The 21,237-nt window shown below is 46.2% G+C and overlaps 1 protein-coding gene across 2 annotated transcripts in view; it reads right to left on the bottom strand.

Moving 5' to 3' along the window:
• Nucleotides 1-213: 213 nt before the first annotated feature.
• mcu (mitochondrial calcium uniporter) overlaps nucleotides 214-21,237 on the bottom strand; it is a 70,990-nt gene continuing 49,966 nt past the window's right edge. For both annotated transcript variants that reach the window (XM_013134021.3, XM_029119877.2), the window contains exons 3-9: nucleotides 10,718-10,781; nucleotides 7,480-7,650; nucleotides 6,638-6,742; nucleotides 5,663-5,823; nucleotides 5,056-5,259; nucleotides 3,994-4,110; nucleotides 214-3,325 (exon numbers count right to left, since the gene is read on the bottom strand). In XM_013134021.3, coding sequence (XP_012989475.1) covers nucleotides 3,242-3,325; nucleotides 3,994-4,110; nucleotides 5,056-5,259; nucleotides 5,663-5,823; nucleotides 6,638-6,742; nucleotides 7,480-7,650; nucleotides 10,718-10,781 — 906 coding nt within the window. In that variant the 3' untranslated portion in view covers nucleotides 214-3,241. The remainder of the gene's footprint in view (nucleotides 3,326-3,993; nucleotides 4,111-5,055; nucleotides 5,260-5,662; nucleotides 5,824-6,637; nucleotides 6,743-7,479; nucleotides 7,651-10,717; nucleotides 10,782-21,237) is intronic.

The raw sequence follows: 21,237 nt of genomic DNA, 5'->3' as shown, positions 1-21,237 counted from the left end.
TCTGGTGTGTGCGTGCGTGTGTGCGTGCACTGTGTTCAGCCATGAAAAAGAGGGATTTACAGCAGCTGATAGAAGGGACTTGAACAGACAACCGTATCTGATTTAGACTGATATTGATCAGAGTGATGGAGGGTCATAGATGTGTTGCTCTGCTCTTTGACCTCTTAACTTCTCTCTCCATTGCACTCACACACAGGCACCCACCCACCAACCCCCACCCCCAGTCCCCTCCAATCCAGCCACTACCTTGGGCCACCTAAAGGCATAAACACCAGAGGAAACGCATGGTCGTGGGCTATGAACCCCAGAGGACACTACCAACTGTGTCAAGGACTTAGCCACCAATTCATTATTATTTTCCTTTTTATTTAAGATAGAGGTTGAAATTGGCTAAGGGCTACATGACTCAACCCCCCTGCAAGTTCAGCTTACTTACTTACAGAAACAGAATATCAATATTACCTTGTTTTTCAGAATTGGCTGGCACTAACTTGATCCTGTCAGGTGTATCGTCCTCTAGTGAACGGCCGGGAGACAAAACAACATAGATATGGCTTTGCCCATCACCTGAACCGGAAAAACAGCATGGAAACGTTAAGAGGGACAGTGTCTGTGGAACAACCCGACGATAGCATCAAAGCTAAATGGCTACAATGCTCCTACTTTATATATTGACATTTAATTTCTACTGGCATACCACAGCATGCATGAACTCAATCCTGCCCCATGGCCAACAGGGAAGGGGGGCGTTATCTAGAACAGCTTTTAGGGACAGTGGGAGGAAAGTACTCCGGACGGAACAGCCTTGCGTGCGTGCGTGACTGATCTGCAAGCACACAGGCAGGGAATATATTCCTTTAGCCGTATTTGTGAAGACAGAGAATATTGTTCGGAAAGTAGATGTAACAACCATATCCATATACGCATCTCCAAGGGTTTTGGTTTTGTTGGCCGGGTGCAGACTGAATTGGATTTATGTTGATCGAACCGTGTTGTGTCACACTGACACTCCCTCAAAACAAGTTGATATTGGTACCATGTAATGTCAGAAGTCATGTCTGTCATCAATCACACGTCTTCTTTCCACAATGAAAAAGCAAACATCGTATCTGAGACACCATCTATTTACACTCTATTTTTCTACAGTATTATTCTTATTATATATTTTTTCTAGGCTGCAGTGGTATGTCGGAAATCTAACCCTGGGACCGAATAAATTATCCCATGGAGGGGTTAGGGTTCGGAGGGGTGAGTTGAGTGTTCGCTGGTTCTGCCAATCGGTGTCCAATTAAAAACCTAGACAACCAAGGGAGCTACTTACTAATCATGGACCTTAATTAGTCTGTTAAGTGCAAGGTAGGAGTGAAAGCCTGCACCGACCTGGCCCTATACAGAATGACATACGTGATACTGAGTGTGTGTTTTGCATGTTGTACGTCCACTGTTTCACCATAGGTACCTTGGCTTCGGTCTTAAAACACCTCACACACACACACACACACACACTTCAACAATCTGCAATCTATAAGCATGCCTGGGGCAGCGTCTACAGACACCCACTATAATGTCCAGTCATATTTATGTCTCTGTATATTCAGTTAATGAGGCAGGCTACTGCAGTCAGAAGGAGAGGGAATACAGAGGAATTACACAAGACCAGTACCACCCAGATGTCAAGTATTCTGTTTTGGCTGCCCTCCAAACATTTTCACCAGTGCCTCGTCCTACTTTAGATCAGAGTTCATGCATCACACGTTCACAGCGGCCTACTGTTCTGTAATTATCTCTCCGCTGAGGTGAGCAAGCAGAACGTTTGGACCAGAAGTTATTCTAAGATCTCATCTACTCTCTGGCTGTCTGTAATGGCTACTCATGCAAATAGGATAGGTGTTATGTTGTTGTGGGAAAAACACTGAAGGCATGTACGGATGTGCATATCAACAGTGTTTCTGTTTGTGTGTGAGACAGAGTGTTGAGACAGAGTGTGAGACAGAGGGCATTGATATGAAAAACCTGCTTGGCTGAGAATTCATAAAAGTAAAGACATGGTATATAAACACACAACTGCTTCAAGATGTTCAGCTCGTCTCCTCACGGACTCCTGGACCTCCTCTTCCTCCATTGTGTTTGATTGTATATTATTTTTCATAACAAATATAGTATGGCTTTCAAAATAAAAGTGCCAAAATATTTTTTTGGAATAATAGAACACACAGTGATGTTTTTGTCGGTACTACGGAACTCGTCCAATGTCGCCGCAGCCTGGCGAGCATGTAACAGGAAACAGAAAGTTGACAAGAAGTCAACAACAGGAAGTGGAAGTGAGGCATGGTCACCTGACCTCAACTGCATCTGTTAACTCTCTGTAAAGGCTGTGACAGGTGGATGGCCTCTTCATAAAGCTCCTTGTCCTTATAGCAACATGCTCGGGTGGCAGCTGTCCATCAGGCAGCAGGGAGTGGGGGGGGGACTCAGGAAAGATAGGGATGGCATCAACCAATCAGACGACACAAGAAGGGTAGGGCTGGCCAAGGTCAAAGTTCAAGGTCACCTGGAGGTCACACAGCCCTGTTCTCTGTGCATGCAGAGGTCAAAGAGCGCTGGTTAGTCATCTGGGGGAGGAGCTAGAAGAGATGCATCCTTGTAAACGTGGATCCATGTGATTAAGTCCCTCTGTGGGTGTGGCCATGTCTGACAGGAGTGGCCTGTTTACAGTCTGAACGCTCCAGCTGCATCACAGACCTAGCTGGCCCGTAGATTCAGATATAGCCGTTGGGTGGTTGATGCCTTGGGGCATTGTCACACACACACTCACGGATGTGTCCATCTTTCTGGCTCCTCCCTCACATCAGCTGTAGCTCCTCCCACTGTAGTGTGTCACTTCTTGTATGTCCCCTAAAGCTGTCCTCCTACAGGCTATCCTTCTGTCTGGAGTCCTGTGGAGTTTCCATAGCGTCCATTGATCTCAGCCACAAAAGGAATTCTGTTTTGGTTCTTTTTTGATGCCAAAACTTGTCAATAGATGTTTTAACTTGCCTATCCAACTTTTCAGTTGAAAAACATAAACGAAGAGGGGGAGGTATGTGAGATCACTAAAGGGATGGGTTTGTCAAAAGAGGGAGGGTTGGAGGAGTAAAGTTGGAGGGTGGACGGACAGTTAGAGAAGGAAAGATGCAAGAAAAGTGGGTTGGGGAGGAGAGAGGGCCAGAGGAGGAAGGGAAGGGAGGAACCACACTCCCTATCAATCTTTGCCGGCTGCAGTGAGCTGCTGGACAGGGAGCTGGAGCTGTAGAGGGTCTCTGAGACGCTTCAAATCTAACTCGACCTACACATGGGAAGACAGAACGGAATGCAGGGAAAGAAACAGAACGAGAGAAGAAGAGAGGGACAGAAAGAACGAGAGAAGAAGAGAGGGACAGAAAGAAAGACAGCAGAAGAGAGAAACAAGGGGACAGAACGGTATTAGAGAAATAATACTATGGGAAACGGTGTGAATTCCTTCTAGATTTCTTTACTGTCACGTTTCACAATGCAGACAAACACATTCCCAGGCACTGCTCCTTAATAATTCACAATTCCTCCTCACATACATAAACATTTTAAATAATTGTAGCATCTTGTTATTTGTATTTTCAATATAGACACCCATTTTAATAAACCCATTTTAATAACAATAACTATAATTTAGAAAAGAAGGATTAATGACGTGGAAAAAACTGCAGAAACCCCAGGGCTAGTACTTGTGTCGAACAGCCTGGGGCCAAAATAACTGCAGTAAAACCAGCAGCCATCAATGACCTTGCCGCACAGTGGTACTAGCAAATGGGCCAACTTATCAGAAACAAACTTATTCTTTAATATTTGAGGGACGTCCCTGACCAACTGCTGTTTTCATTTCCTGTCATAAACAATAGACGCGATTCAGATCTGGACTCTCTGCTAGGCTCCAGATAATGATGGTTTGTATATGCAGTGTGTGTTGGGGCAGCCTACCTCAGCAATCGTGTCCTTTAATTCGTTGTACTTGTGGACGTCAAAGCGTTGTCTCTTCACCCCCTTGTGGAAGAACAGCAGATACTGCCTGTCCCTGGCGTCTGGGTAGATGTACTCCTATGATGGAGGGGGTCAAATACTACTCAGATACACCTTCTCAAGCTGATACAACCCCCCCCGAGAACCAACAAAAAGACCAATAACACCACAACACAAATCATATACACAGCCAACTGAAGAACACAAAAACATAAAGCCAGCTGAAAATCCCTACAAGACACACTACACAGCACATACACAACTGACTGAAGAACACCACAACACACAATAAATACACAACCGACTGAACAACACCACAACACAATAAACACACAACTGACTGAAGAACACCACAACACACACTACACATACACAACTCCCTAAAGAACAATACAACACACCCAGATCCATGACAGTGTTTCTGGTCCTGGCGTGTGAGGACATAGCAGGCGTACATGGACATGGCGGTGTGTGTGTGTGGTGTTACCTGGCGTGTGAGGACGTAGTAGGCGTACATGGCGGTGTGTGTGTGTGGTGTTACCTGGCGTGTGAGGACGTAGTAGGCGTACATGGCGGTGTGTGTGTGTGGTGTTACCTGGCGTGTTAGGACGTAATAGGCGTACATGGCGGTGTGTGTGTGTGGTGTTACCTGGCGTGTGAGGACGTAGTAGGCGTACATGGCGGTGTGTGTGTGTGGTGTTACCTGGCGTGTGAGGACGTAGTAGGCGTACATGGCGGTGTGTGTGTGGTGTTACCTGGTGTGTGAGGACGTAGTAGGCGTACATGGCGGTGTGTGTGTGTGGTGTTACCTGGTGTGTGAGGACGTAGTAGGCGTACATGGCGGTGTGTGTGTGTGGTGTTACCTGGCGTGTGAGGACGTAGTAGGCGTACATGGCGGTGTGTGTGTGTGGTGTTACCTGGCGTGTGAGGACGTAGTAGGCGTACATGGCGGTGTGTGTGTGGTGTTACCTGGCGTGTGAGGACGTAGTAGGCGTACATGGCGGTGTGTGTGTGTGGTGTTACCTGGCGTGTGAGGACGTAGTAGGCGTACATGGCCATGGCGGTGCCGTAGGTGATGAAGTAGGTGACGGGCTCCATGATGTCCCAGGAGTACTCCCACCAGGTGAGCCGGGCCAGGATGCCGAACTGGGTGGCCATGTAGGCCATGCCGCCCCACATCACCCAGGTGGTGCGACGCTCTGCCTTGCGGCTCAGCTCCTCCCTCACCTGGAGATCACAGCCAATCAGAGACTGGTTAGTTGGCATGGCGCCAGTAACACCTGGGCTGTGGTTTCCTAAAGACGTGTGTGTGTGTGTGTGTGTGTGTCTGCATGTACTCAAATTGCTTTCAAAGTGAGGGCCTGTTTGAGTTTCACAATATTATATTGAGGATATTTTGGGAAAGTGAGGACCTTTTGAGCGGTCTTCACCAATTTTTTTTTATTGTTTAGGCCTGGGGTTAAGTATCGGGTTAGAATTATTCTTAGGGTTTAGGGGCTAGGTAGGGGCTAGGTTTAGGGGTTAGAGTCTTATAGGGTTGTGAGCAAGAACAAAGGGAACATTTATTTTTTAACAACACCTTATTTTCAGTCCTCACTTTTTTTATTCAGGTGTTGAGTGTCTGTCCTACCTTCTCCAGAGGGCGTAGCTGTGAATTCAGCTCCTCCAGTCTAACAACTAGCTCCTTCTCTTTAGACAGCTGGTGCTCCTCAATGCGCAGGGTGGTGTACAGTTGTTGGACCAGGTACTTGACGTCGTTCAGGCGCTCCGCCTCTTCATGTGGCAGGAGATCTGTGGATGAACTGGGATTAGCAGGGTTGTGCACAAACACACGGGTCCTCTTAACTGTGGCGCAAGAAATTAGAACCTGAAAGTTGTCATTTAAGTCAGGAGTTTCCTTCTCTATGTTACCACTTACACACAAGCATGAGCACACAGATCGACAGTGCTATCTTTCTATTATGTAACCATACACACACAAACTCATGCAAACAGACATTTTCTACGACGTTGCCACACACACACACACACACACACACACACACACACACACACACACACACACACACACACACACACACACACACACACACACACACACACACACACACACACACACACACACACACACAGGAGGGGGATTTTTTGGAGGGGATTACATTATAAATGTAGATTTTATTAAATTATGTATATCTACACTAATCTGAACCTGATTCCATCCTGAAGCTATTTATCCTGGTTTGAGTGTCATTAAGAGCTGCTCTAATCCAGAGATTTCCATACATTATGTCATCTGGAGACTTGCATTCATTATCTCATCCAGAGACTCGCACACATTATGTCACCAGGAGACTTGCTTACATTATCTCATCCAGAGACTCACACACATTATGTCACCAGGAGACTTGCATACATTATCTCATCCAGAGACTCGCAGACATTGTCACCAGGAGACTTGCATACATTATCTCATCGAGACTCACACACATTATGCACCCAGGAGACTTGCATACATTATCTCATCCAGAGACTTGCACACATTATGTCACCAGGAGACTCCCCTTTGTGTTCAAGTACCTCCCACCTAGCCCTGCTCCTCCCTCACCTCTCCGCGGCGGCCGCACAAGGTGAGCAACGTCGTTGATGACCAGCTTGAAATCGTCCAATAGCAGGATGTCTATTCCTGTGGATGAGGCCACCCTCGCCCCATCTGGACCGAGAGAGGGACGGGATGAGTGACAGAAGGAAAGGGGGAGGGGGACATTAAGGGAGGGGAGGAAGGGAGAGGTGGAGAAGCAGAGAGCAACAATGTGAGACCATTCTTCAAAAACACCCTTTAACACTCATCGCCTCAGATCAGCAGAGTTACGGCTGTTCATCTGACCGTGTCCAAAAAGGCACCCAATTCCCTACATAGAGCACAGCATAAGACAGAAGGCAAAAGAAGTGCACTTCAAGAACAGTACAATAAATTCACATTTCAATAATTTTGACGGGTTCTAAGACCAGTGCACTGAATAAAGAATGCGTAGCAGTGTGCTAGGAGATGAAGTGTTCAGCCTAAAAACCTCAAGTACCACTCGTTCATAATAATAAGCAGAAAGGAGAGGAGGCGCCCTATTCCCGACACAGGCCAGAGGACAACGGGCCTGGTCAAAACGGCACTTAATAGCAAACATGGCGCCATTTGGGAGTCCGACATTTCCTAACACATACATAGTCCAGGAAGGATTGCAGTGTTGACACCAGCCTGGATAAACATTTCAGAAAGGGAGAGCTGTGTTTTTAAACTGTAATGAGGAGAGTGTGCGCGCGCGCAGGAGAGTGTGCGCGCGCGCAGGAGAGTGTGCGCGCGCGCAGGAGAGTGTGCGCGCGCGTAGGAGAGTGTGCGCGCGCGTAGGAGAGTGTGCGCGCGCGTAGGAGAGTGTGTGCACTGTGGTTCCCTACCTGTGGAGTAGATGGCTACGCGGTCAATGCCCCGGTCTTCCGCCTGCAGCTGTTTGAGGAACACGCCGACAGAGTCACTGAGGGGCTTCAGGGTGAACTGGCATCGTTCTCTACGAGACGGCAAACTAACAGAGATCACCGGCAGCCCGTTCTGGTACGCCACCGTCACCTCTGAGGAAACACACACCAAAACAACAGTGTCAACAAGAACCGGCAGCCCGTTCTGGTACGCCACCGTCACCTCTGAGGAAACACACACCAAAACAACAGTGTCAACAACAAGAACCGGCAGCCCGTTCTGGTACGCCACCGTCACCTCTGAGGAAACACACACCAAAACAACAGTGTCAACAAGAACCGGCAGCCCGTTCTGGTACGCCACCGTCACCTCTGAGGAAACACACACCAAAACAACAGTGTCAACAAGAACCGGCAGCCCGTTCTGGTACGCCACCGTCACCTCTGAGGACACACACTAAAACAACAGGACCCAACATACACCAGACCCTTCACCAGACAGAACCAGGATTCCAAACAGGATCCAAACCAAGAACCACCCAGGAAACCAACTGTGCTCATCTGTAATCTGTATCATTACATATACAAATCATAGCAAAATAAAACGACCCTAACTGATGAAAACCTCTTAACTATTCTTTACGAAATTAATGGAATTTTTTATCGATATTAAATGGAGTCTCTTCAATCTACTCTGAACATTCATGGACCGTAGCATCAATAAAATGCAATAAAATTAAAAATGGCATTAAATCGGCCATTCCCCCCATTTCCTAGAAATATCTTAATTTCACAGACAGGAGTTGTTTGTCGGGTTCACTAGGGGGCAGTATAGCGGCAGACAGAGCAGAGATGGGATCTGAAAGTCTTCAGCAACGACAGATTCCATTATAGAATCCATTACAGCTCTAAAGCTCAAACTGATAAAGGACAACAGGGAATCCTGCTGCAGCCCCATATCTCCCTCTACACTCACACACACGCACGCACACAACTTGTCTCTACAGGCACAAAAATAACTTAGCTGTTGTCTCTAATTCTGATCCCCAGGACCAGCTGGGTTTTGCTGGTCCATACTAGAGTATATGTACTGGTTCTGCAGCAGAACCAGTCTATTTACTGGTTCTGCTCGTCAAGACAATAGTCTATGCACTGGTTCTTCTGGTCAAGACAACAGTCCTTGCACTGGTTCTGCTGGCCAAGACAATAGTCTATGTACTGGTTCTGCTGGCCAAGACAATAGTCTATATATCTATATACGGTTCTACGGGTCTAGACTATAGCACACAGTAAGTTCTGGTTCTGCTGCCTCCAAACCCAACTCTGATTTCTAATCACCGCTAACGAGTTAATCAGGATTATCCCCATAATGGTCCCTAATAAAAGAGCTACGGTCTTCATGGTAACAGTTTATTACTTGAGTCAACTGGCGTACCACAGCACCCAGCTCAGTCAACTGTGTGAAAATATGTCCACAGCATCTCGGTTATTGCTTGAAAGCTGTGTAAACTGCGGCCTTATAATACGACTAATAGGTTTATTGCAGATATCTACAGTGGGTTGGTCCAAGGTTTGCACACCAGCGTGGACATTGCAATGTAGCCCCTCACCTTCCAGTCTGCCTCCATTTACAGCCCCGCCCCTTTATTACACATGAGCAGAATCGGATGGCGGTTCTGATTTCCCCCACCACCCCAAAAAACTAATTCAAAAAACGCATTCCATCAGTAATCCCCCAAAAAAATTACTGAGCATGACCAATTTTGATAAAACAATGGGTATATTTTGTCATAAGTGTAAGAATACTGCTATTACTTTCTTAGAATGGATTTGAATCCAGCTACATTTCACAATGGAAGTGGGCTGTAGACTTCCCGCAGCTACTCATACAGTACTATTCTATTTACAACACTATGTAGACTTCCCCCAGCTACTCATACAGTACTATTCTATTTACAACACTATGTAGACTTCCCCCAGCTACTCATACAGTACTATTCTAATTACAATAGAATAGTACTCGAAGATTTCAGTTTGTTTTTCAATTGAATTGTTCACATTATTGGTCCCATTAAAAGTGGAAAAAGTTCTGACGTGATTCATCTCATTCTTTTGCGGGGCATGTAGCCTCGCCTCCCCCAGAGTCTTCTCCCAACGGCGTGTCTGCTGTGTGTGGGTCAGCCTGCCACGTCTCTGCCGCTAACGGCGTGTCTGCTGTGTGTGGGTCAGCCTGCCACGTCTCTGCCGCTAACGGCGTGTCTGCTGTGTGTGGGTCAGCCTGCCACGTCTCTGCCGCTAACGGCGTGTCTGCTGTGTGTGGGTCAGCCTGCCACGTCTCTGCCGCTAACGGCGTGTCTGCTGTGTGTGGGTCAGCCTGCCACGTCTCTGCCGCTAACGGCGTGTCTGCTGTGTGTGGGTCAGCCTGCCACGTCTCTGCCGCTAACGGCGTGTCTGCTGTGTGTGGGTCAGCCTGCCACGTCTCTGCCGCTAACGGCGTGTCTGCTGTGTGTGGGTCAGCCTGCCACGTCTCTGCCGCTAACGGCGTGTCTGCTGTGTGTGGGTCAGCCTGCCACGTCTCTGCCGCTAACGGCGTTGTAACACCTCAGAACGCCTCAACACAAAGGGCTCTGAGGCCGCTCTTGTTCCCCTGTCAGTTGTCCTCTCTTTTTTTAATCTGCTTCTCTCTCTTTCAACTACCCTCCCTTAATATGCATGCCCCTCGCTCAACTCCCCCTCTCTCCCTGCCACTCCCTCCCACTCCCTCCCACTCTCTCCCTGCCACTCCCTCCCCCTCTCTCCCTGCCACTCCCTCCCACTCCCGCCCTCCCACTCCCTCCCACTCCCGCCCTCCCACTCTCTCCATCCCCAACTCTCTCCCTTAATAAAACAACGTTAGTCCCGTCTCCTGTTGGTCTAATCAACGCTGGCTTTCTCTCTGGTGACGGGCCCTACAGACGATGGGGAAACCCAGGAAACTATGGACACCATTCCCAAACAACAACACTCGCTTTGTGTCGATTAGAACTGACAACCTACATTACCCGAACTGCTTTAAAATCTAACATAAATCTAACCCAGGGCCTAAACTACTATCTAGTATTGCCAAGTTACATTACCCAGAATGCAGCCTCCCTGGTCCTGACATGGGAAGCCCTGGGAGATTTTTATTTTTTTTTACCCAGAATGCATTTATGCCACAGATGGTATTATAAAAATATACCTTCTGGAGCAGCAGAGGAACACAGCAGTCTCTGGCCCTGCCACGAGTGAGACCCCCTCCATCCCTGCAGAAAAAGAGAGGGAGGAAAGTGTAAAAAAGATGGGTAGAGAGGGGGGGGTGAAAAAGAGAGAGATTCATTATTACATTGTCAGTTTGAAATAAACCATATGGTAAATAGTAATATACTCTTATAAACACAGACAAAAGTACAAACGTGCTGCATTTGAAAGGGACGGACAAAGATTACAATGTTACTAACATAAACATTATTTCACAAGCAAGTACCACTGCTGTATTTTGTCTGAGGTAAGTTGGAGAGTGTCTCCCTGTGCTACATGGGGAAAACACAGCCATGCCCCTGAGGGCATTTACAAAAACAGCACAGGGCTTAACTACCCCGTCATGGAAACTCAGGTGCACTGGGCAAAACACACACACACACACACACACACACACACAGAGAGAGAGAGAGAGACTGATAAAGACAAAGAAAGAGCATAAGAGGGAGTTGGATATTCTCTCCCTCAGCCCAAAGCTAGTCAAATGAGAGGTTCCCATATTGGCACCACATGTTTTGAATTAGTTCAGTGAGAACAAAACACCCCATTTTCTGCTGGGCAGAGACAACCCTTTAAAGGGCTAGACCGACAGTCAGAACTACTGAGAGAGATCAAGGGAAGGAGAGAGAGAGGGGGAAGGAGAGGGAGAGAGAGAGGGGGAAGGAGAGGGAGAGAGAGAGGGGGAAGGAGAGGGAGAGAGAGAGGGGGAAGGAGAGGGAGAGAGAGAGATGGGGAAGGAGAGGGAGAGAGAGAGAGGGGGAAGGAGAGGGAGAGAGAGGTTAGGAGAGGGAGAGATACAGAGGAAACAGAGCTACACTTTTCTTCGCTGTGAGAACTATGCAGATTTATGGGACAATTTCTTCCACAAAGTTGAAAACAAAGGAAGCACGTGTCATATTTGTGCCCTATCAGCTGATGTGTAGCGTCCTTTACACCCTTATGAAGACAGCTTGTCCGTCAAAACATTGGTAATATATTTTTATGTTGGAGATTCCAGAATGTGCAACCATTTCTTTTCTAAATATGTAACTTCCTGCCACACACCCATATAATATATAAAACACATCTTTCCAAAAAGCTCCTTGCTGCTAAAAACAAGAATCTACAACGACACTGAATTGTTAAAATAATCTAAACTTAGCTACCTTCATTATATTCCTGCTGGTCGGACTTTCTTAAATAGACAGACTGTGACTGTTTCCAGCACAACCGGCAGCTTTAAATAGCATTTACTGAATTAAGCACGCTGGCTAACTAACGCACTGCATCATGGTTAAAACCTAGTTATCATTCCAATCCAAATCCCTGTTTTTAATGTCAGTGAGACAAACCAGGTAAAAATGTCAAGTAAAATATAGAAACCCACTCGAAAAGCAATATTTTCCTCGGGTCTGTCTGACTGCCTGTCTGTCTCAGTTAAATAAGACTGATTGTAACTGTACACAACAAACTGTAGCACCAGGTCTCTGTCCCTCTTCCTTTATATAACACACACTTCACTATTGTTGCTTTATTTAATTATTTTCTGTCTAGCTATATTTTTGCTTATATACTCTTAACTCTAACTACATAGTTGTCAGGTGCCATGTCACAAGAATGTTACTGTGCAGGATGACGCTGTGTTTTTCTGTGCATTTGTCAAATACATCTTGAAACTAGACAGATACAAGCTCGACTATCAGATCAGAATAAAACCAACAAATGGCGCGGCTAGGGCTGTCACGATCATGACGTTTAAGTTGATGACTGTCAAAAATAATTAACAATTTAACTGACTTTTTGTTCATTTCGTGCCACTAGTTTACAGGTGTGAAGTACCCACAGCGCAGGGCAAAACAAGCATTGCAGTAAGTGCTGCTGTCAAAGGCAGGAAGTGCTGATTGAATAAAGCGCTAGATAGCCTACTAGCTAGCTATCATCACCGCACACTTGATACCTACTGCTCCATCAAACATCAAGTCAGACTTACACAGAAAAAATACGCATTCACTGATTTATTTAAATTGATTTCTGACTGACCGATGTTACCAGAGTATAATGTACGTGCTGTAAACTGACTTTTATAATTCAAATGGTCAAATGCGGAAAGCATAATTTCGAAAACGAAACGTTCATGCTTTCAGTGAAATACGGAACGATTCTGGGTTTTACCGAACCTGCGGTAACGACTGCTCGTCATAACAACAGATATTTGAAGTGTAGCGAAGTCAATTACACTTCAAATATCTTGCGCGCAAGTTGTGATGTTCCGCCTCTCGGTCTGCTGTACATAGAATTATTTACGTAACTTGCTCTAAAACTATTAATAAATGTAACAGGCCTAGTCGCCGCCCAATCCCACCCACACTCCCTCGGTTTCTACCTTCAGAATTTGTGAGGTAATCTTCAAGGTAACTGGATACTCTGAGAGTAGCAGGTGTGTGTGTGTGTGTGTGTGTGTGTGTGTGTGTGTGTGTGTGTGTGTGTGTGTGTGTGTGTGTGTGTGTGTTTGTGTGTGTGACTGAGTAAGTAAGACAAAGAGCTGGCCTGCTAGCAGAGGCCCATGTATCCCATTACACTGTAAGCCTATACGACCTCCCTGAGTGAGCAGATCTATGCTAACTTATACTGTAAACTGTGAGTGTTAGAGAAGAGATAAGCTGCCGAGAAACTGAACTAAACTGAACTAACAGATATCTCCACTCTCAAGCTCAGCCTCATTACTAAACACTGGGTCCCTTGGCAACACCATAAAGTCACCCCCCCCCCCTCCAGACCAGACGCTTCTTCTGTGATGTCGCTACAGACATCGGCCCACATCTCATCTGTTGCCACTGAACCCCTGAGAAGAAGCCTTGTGAGCCTCAGGATGAGGACTAAGAGTTAGAGAATTGGTAAGTTGAAGTTTTACTATGGTCTCATTTCATTAAGGAAAATACATTTTCTTTAATGTCATTTTAAGATTATGGAAGAATTAAGTACATATATACACGGCAGCTACTATTTTAAATCCACTGAATGCTGTATATCACTGTGCTCTTTGTTTTTCGTCTCTGAAGCTTAAGATCCCTGTATTACTTTCAGAGCTTAAAACACTGCTTTTGGTTACTGTTTTTGGTGGACATTTGTTTTAAAACCAGTGCTGTAGTCCATCCATTTCTCAATATTTGGATGTTCTATTCATTTTCTTAACTGGTGTTTTCAATTATTTTTCTTTTAAAATGTCACATCAGAAAAGATTAGAAATGATAATCCTTTCTTAATGTGTCTCCCTGGGTAAATAAATACAAATAAAAGTTGGCCTGTGTTGGAATATCCATTAGTAGCGACAATGTAAAATAGTTGCTAAGGTCAAGTGGTCAAGCTCCAAGGGGCAGTGGGCCCTGTGGTCAAGCTCCAAGGGGCAGTGGGCCCTGTGGTCAAGCTCCAAGGGGCAGTGGGCCCTGTGGTCAAGCTCCAAGGGGCAGTGGGCCCAGTGGTCAAGCTCCAAGGGGCAGTGGGCCCTGTGGTCAAGCTCCAAGGGGCAGTGGGCCCTGTGGTCAAGCTCCAAGGGGCAGTGGGCCCAGTGGTCAAGCTCCAAGGGGCAGTGGGCCCAGTGGTCAAGCTCCAAGGGGCAGTGGGCCCAGTGGTCAAGCTCCAAGGGGCAGTGGGCCCAGTGGTCAAGCTCCAAGGGGCAGTGGGCCCAGTGGTCAAGCTCCAAGGGGCAGTGGGCCCAGTGGTCAAGCTCCAAGGGGAGCTTTGCCATTCTATAACCCCGCATTTGTTCTTTTGAGCCATAACGGCAAAAGCGGTGCATTCGTGTTTTGGATCTTTGCCCTGTTGTAAGACCCATTTTTGGTTTAGCTTCACCTTCTTGACAGATGGCCTCAGATTTCCCTCAACAATTCTCTGGTACAATACAAAATTCATTGTTGCCTCAGTAATAGCAAGCTGGCCGGGCCCTGAAGCAGCGAAGCAGCCCTAAACCATAACGCCAGCGCCTCCATGCTTTTCCGTTGGTATGCGGTTCTACAGTTGAAAAAGGTGATTTGTTTTTGACAAAATATGCCGTCTGGCATTGCGGCCAAACAACTTCCCCATTGACTCATCTGTCCAGACCACAATGGTCAAGTGGTTTTGGAGAAACCCATTCAGAGGCGTTATTCACATGACTTTAATATATACAGCTCATGTCATTAGCTCAACCTCCATTTTGGATATAAAGAATCTATGCTTTCTGTGGACTTTCTTAAAGCAGCACATTAAAACGATGTCACAGCATTGAGGATGTGTAAAGTGTACTTGGCGGATAAAGGTGATGCTGACTCTGTGATGACATCCGAGTGGTGTCACACAACACACCACCCGAGGGAGGGAATGTGTCGGTAACGATTAGCACTGCAATAACAGCTGTGTGTGTGTGTGTGGGTGTGCGTGATCCAATAACGATTAGTAGTGGCTTCACATGAATGCAATAAGGGAAGCCCAAACACTGATTACCCTGCTGTGGCCTCTGTTGATCAGATTGTGCAGAGAGGGCCATTATGGTGTGCGTTTGTGTGTGTGTGTGAGAGAGTGTGTGTGTTCTGTCATAACAGGGAAGTCTAGGAGAAGGCAAGGCCATTTATTAATAACAACAGCCGCTGAAAGAGTTTCAATGAATATTTCCCTATATTACCACAGACACATCTTGCAATCCTCATGGGGACCTGACCTACTAGTCCATGTTCCCTACTCAGGTCTGTCCATCTGTGGGGACAGCAGGTCGTGCCCCCCCCCATACAAATAAATGCACCTGCCTCGACCAGAGTAGGGGCTTAAGTTTGGTAATATACCATCTGCTGACAACCACACCCTATTCCCTAGCCTGAGCCACTATGGCGCATTGGTCCTGGTCAAAAGAAGTCCACTACCGAGGGAATAGGGTGCCACTGTGGGCGGACTTGTCTAAAGGATGGTGACAGCATTACACTCTGCAGGTACTGGATGCTGCAGCAGGGTATGACGCAATACGTTCTGTATGTCTGTGTGAGAGTGTGTGTGTGTATGTGTGTGTGTGGGTGTGAGAGTGTGTGCGGTGCAACGGAGCCAGCTCAGAAAGCCCCTCTCTCCCCAGCACAGCACACAGCCTCTGACAGAGCAGCTGAAATATTCAACAGCAACCGAGTCAATAGAACCGGAACCTTGGAATCAATGTCAAACTGCCAGGGAGAGAGAGAGAGAGGGGGAGAGAGAGGGAGGTGTAGAGAGAGAGAGACAGAGAGAGAGGGAGGTGTAGAGAGAGATGATAAAGATGTAAAGGGAAAAAGGATCAGAAGAAGGGAGGGAGGGAGAGATGGTGATGAATGAAACCTGGAGTAAAACAGCCTGATACATGAAGGTGTGTGTGTGTGTGTAAGTTACTCTGCAGTAGACTGATACATCCTGTTGAGAGAAACGTGTCTGGGATATTGGATGTGAACCCGTGGAAGTCTGTGTGACGTGGAAGGCTGACAGACAGACAAAGATAGAGAGAGGGAGGGAGGGAAGGAGGGAGGGAGAGAGTAAAAAAGGCTGAACTGCTGATGACTGCTGTAAAGGAATCCCTGGTGTAAAAGGGGGATAACCCTCTACTTCAGTTTTGCTCTCATCCTCTTCCTTTCCCCCACCTTTCTTAGCCCTTCTTAGCATTCACCATAGTACTCCATCACTGCGCCTCCCCTCTCTCTCCCCACCCCTACTCCCTCTCTACCCATCCTGCTCCCCCTCGTCTCCCCTCCTCCTACCGCTCTACCCCAACTCCCCCCTAATTCCTCTTCCTCCTTCTTCCGTTCAGTTTCTCTGTTCTGCAGCACCATCTCCCCAGAATATCATGACACCATTTTTGTGTTTGCTCATGTGCGCATCTGTGCCACTGCGCGTGCCTGTGCCACTGCGCGTGCCTGTGCCACTGCGCGTGCCTGTGCCACTGCGCGTGCCTGTGCCACTGCGCGTGCCTGTGCCACTGCGCGTGCCTGTGCCACTGCGCGTGCCTGTGCCAGTGGAAGAAAACATGAGGGGGTGAAAAATATACTTTGGAATAGAAAATGAAGAGAGATAGCTAACCAGCTACTAGTTTACTGAACACCAGCAACAGTTAGCTAACTTTTAGCAGCCAGTTTGCCCCAAAACCTGGTAACTAGATCTCTGAACGTGACATACTTGAAAGTGACCCACTGCTCGTCACACAGCAGTGAATGGACCGTGCCAATGGTTAGATCCTTGGTAAGAACCGTTAACCAGCGGCTGTGTTACGTCCCAGAACACACAAAGTGCTTTCCCCTTCTCCTCGCCCTGCCCTCCTGGTAGCAGGGCACGACAGGGCTATGTGTGGAGTAGAGAGGGGTTGTGTGTTCCCAGCGCTCCGGCCATGAGACAAACCTTCTTATTCATCTACACAACCACATCCATTTAGGAGATAATGTGTCCCATCTCTTCACAGGCAGGCTTTCGGTGTCACTCAGATAACACCGGCAGAACCACAGGCACGCATAAAAGCCAGCACGCGCACACACACACTTTCCTAGAAACACATTTCCTATAAACACAGGCAATCACACACACACAGTTCTAGAAACACACAAAGGTAAGAACACAGCCATTTCTATGAACGCATTCCATTCTACAGAGAAAGACTCCGCTTGAGCCTCAAGCACACACACCTTCCGTTCTAATACCAGGGATGGGCATTGGACAAGATCTTACTATCAGAATAGGAGTGGGCGTCGTTCTCATGTAACATCGGCTCGATGACTCGTGTGAGTAAAGATTGATTGTGTGGTCCAGGCCCTCTGTCCTACTGGTTTCAGGTTGTTATCATATGACATCATACCCCCTCTGTCCTAATGGTTTCATGGGTTCAGATTAATATCATATGACATCATACTGACCAAACATCTATTTAACATTTAGTTGCCATAGTGACCACCAGTGGCCAGACTGGGAGAATTTCCTTTCTGTCCAACAGAATACCCATAACAGAGCAAAAAATGAATGAAACAATATCAGGGAAGGAAACCTCTGAAAATCAACCTTCACCACAAAAGGTCAGGCGGACAGAACTGATCAAGCAATGTTGATGTTGTAATCCACAGATGTTTGATTTGGAAGTGCCCATTTCCTGCAGATAGGGGTGTGTGTGTTTGTTTTGGTGTGTGTTTGTGTGGGTGGGTGAGCGTTTTCCGCTGATTAACCCCGCAATGGGACGGATCAGAGCTGCCAGGCAATGAGTGGGCACAACCCTAGTCACACACACACACACACACACACACACACACACACACACACACACACACACACACACAAATCTCTGCCATTTAACCTCATCAGCAAAGACCAGCTGATCCTCTGTGGAAAGAGGAGAACTTCTCCAGTGTTGTCCTGAAGTAACAGACTGCATTGAAATAGAGGACCATTAAAGGGATAGTTCAGGATGTTGGCATGATGCCCTTTATCAAATACACAGTCATCCTTGTATCACTGTAATTTCTCTAAATGAGATAATCAAAACAAGGTTTCTCCAACTATCTGATATGACAAAAAATACTTGAGACACACAATCAGGCAACTTGATATGTTTTTGTTTTCTAAAGCCCTTCGGTCAATAAGAGCTTGTTGGCTGCTGGCTGCATCCATAGGCACAAACAAACAAACCCATGAATAGGAAACACAAAAATGCCACAGATGGAGAACATTTCACAGTGTCCTCTGCCCAGTCCATCGTGGAAACAGATTTACACCAATAAGAGAATGTGACTAATGGTGTCTGAAAGTGTGTGTTCAAGTTTGTGCATGAGTGTACATGTGTGTGGTCAGTGAGTCAGGGTACCCAGTAAGATACTGTGTGATTGCGCATTGTAAACAGATGGCTCTCCATCACTCACTGTTCAGATCATACAGCCAGCAAATCAACCTTATTAAGAGAATCTCTCTAACTGTCTGTCTGTCTGTCTGTCTGTGTCTTTTTCTGTCTGTGTCAGTGCCCAGAGAGACAGAAGCCATGTCTTATATTCAAGGCTTTCCAACCTGCTACAAGGGGCTGCAGGGATTTTAAGAAGCTGGTCAGCAAAGGTCTCCATTTAGCAGTCAAATGGGCACCTCAAAACAACACCATCTGGCATTTTTGGCACAAAGAAAAACATCATCATCTTTAACCTAACCTTCTCATGCCGAAGAACATCAGTCAATGAAAGTATGTTTCTGATGAGACTGTCCGTCTCGACCAACTGTCTCTCCTCACTAGGTCTGGATATCGGGTCGGCAGTGAACTGTTCCTGGTATGACCAGCCACCATTTACCACACTGGGCCCCAGAAAGTGATGCACTGTACATAGAACAAGTAACCTTGCCTTACCATTGAAGGGTGAGAATGTCCTCTCTGAAACATGAAATGTCTGAGGTCAGTCCAGAACAGTGTTTCCCTGCAGTCTGAGGTCAGTCCAGAACAGTGGGTTTTCCCTGTAATCTGAGACTAGTCCAGAACAGTGGGTTTTCCCTGTAATCTGAGACTAGTCCAGAACAGTGGGTTTTCCCTGTAATCTGAGACTAGTCCAGAACAGTGGGTTTTCCCTGCAGTCTGAGACCAGTCCAGAACTGTGGGTTTTCCCTGCAGTCTGAGACCAGTCCAGAACAGTGTTTCCCTGCAGTCTGAGGTCAGTCCAGAACAGTGTTTCCCTGCAGTCTGAGGTCAGTCCAGAACAGTGTTTCCCTGCAGTCTGAGGTCAGTCCAGAACAGTGAGTCTGCAGTCTCTCCCTCATTTCGTCCCGCTCCGTGGTTTTAGAAAGCATTCGGGCCATCCGTTTCATTTCAGCCTCCGATTGGGCCAAATACATAAACACCCTTGCTCGTATTACATAATCCAAATATTTTTCAAATCAAAACATCTACATTTTTGAAGAATGAATTGGTCACCATATTTTGAAAAGAAATCTGAATGACATCGCAATTATAGACACCCCGGGAACGAGTAATTGATTGCACAGCCTTTGGTGAAAATAAATGCAGAGAAATGTTTCTTGTAGCAATCACTGAGCTCGCTGCACCCTTCTCCAGACTAATTGGCCTACTTCTCAGTTGCAAACTGCTCTAATTAATCAATGTTTAAGGGCTCCCCTGAACTAAAGGCTGATTTCAGCTCTCGCCATAGGTAATGGATGTGATTCAGATCTGGAATTAGATAATCTCTTCGTAACCTTTCATGGGTGCTTTTTTGATGTGTAATTTGGGTCATTTTCCTGTTGGAAGGCCCACAACCTTTACTGGAAACCTATGTTTGGAGATTGGGTAGAACATTTTACTCAAAGAAAAACTAAAGATAATGTTGATTTCACAGCGCATGTACACATTCACAGACATCTGTAACAGAACCAGTAAATCAAACCCACATCATTATAAAACCTCCCCAATATTTGATAAGTGTGTACATTTCATTCTATGCAAGAGTTGATTTCCTGTAAAGACAGCGCTGTTCTGTACTGCACCAGCAAAATGTAATTGGTCCACTTAAGATTTCTCCCTGGTATTAGTGTGTTCAGTTGGCTTTACAGTACAGGGGGTTTCCATAGTTGGAATAATATGTACTGAGATACACATTTCTATCTAAAAGCACAAAACATGGATGCACAGCGCCAAACTACGATTAGCTGGTATTCTTGGATGAGGATGTCACGTTATACCATTTTATATCTTTCCAAAGTGTTTTGAGCACCATTATAAACAGGGTGATTTGATTCCGTTCATTTAAATAGGCTAGCTAAAATAAAACGCTAGCTAGCTAGAATGTGAGCAGTAGTGCATGTACAGAATTCACCTTCATTGCACTTCTGGGCAATAGTTCGATGCTAGGCAGAAGTGAGAGTTCAATGTTGAAACTTTGAGATCATCATTACATTTAATTAAGGACTGGCTCTATATCCTCACTGCTCTACCATGGTTTGACACACAATTAAAATGTTATCTCCCGACGTCAGAAAGACATTCGTTGTCTATTCAGATAGGTAATAACTTGCCACATGGGCTACATGAACATGCAGTTTACTGACGCAGTGATTGGACAACAAATATCTTACTTCAACATGAGCCAACTAGCTAATACTATAGCTAGATTAAACTGTTACAGCTAGACTACGCTGTTCCACCAATTACAGCTAAGCTATGGGCTATACTGTTCCATTAGATCTATTAAAACCTTGTTCACATTACAACGTATGACTTTACGCGATCTCGTTCCGATACAGCTTTGACAAGTGTACGGTCTGTAGCTTATGGCTGAGCCCTTAAACTTCACCACACAGTTAGCCTTACAGTTTTTATAGCTTCCTCGTGGAATCTACCAGTTATGTTTTTATTCTATTTTCTTATTCTGTTTTACCAATCCTTAAATGATTTTTTGGTGCACGCAGGGGAATAACCTCTGTGTAAATGTAACAATCTGCTGATGTTAGACATCGATGCAGGGTTTTATCTCACAAAAGGACTGACGAGTT

Source organism: Esox lucius, chromosome 5 (genome assembly GCF_011004845.1).
Source record: "Esox lucius isolate fEsoLuc1 chromosome 5, fEsoLuc1.pri, whole genome shotgun sequence".
Lineage (NCBI taxonomy): Eukaryota > Metazoa > Chordata > Actinopteri > Esociformes > Esocidae > Esox > Esox lucius.
This window is presented reverse-complemented; position numbering and strand designations above follow the sequence as displayed.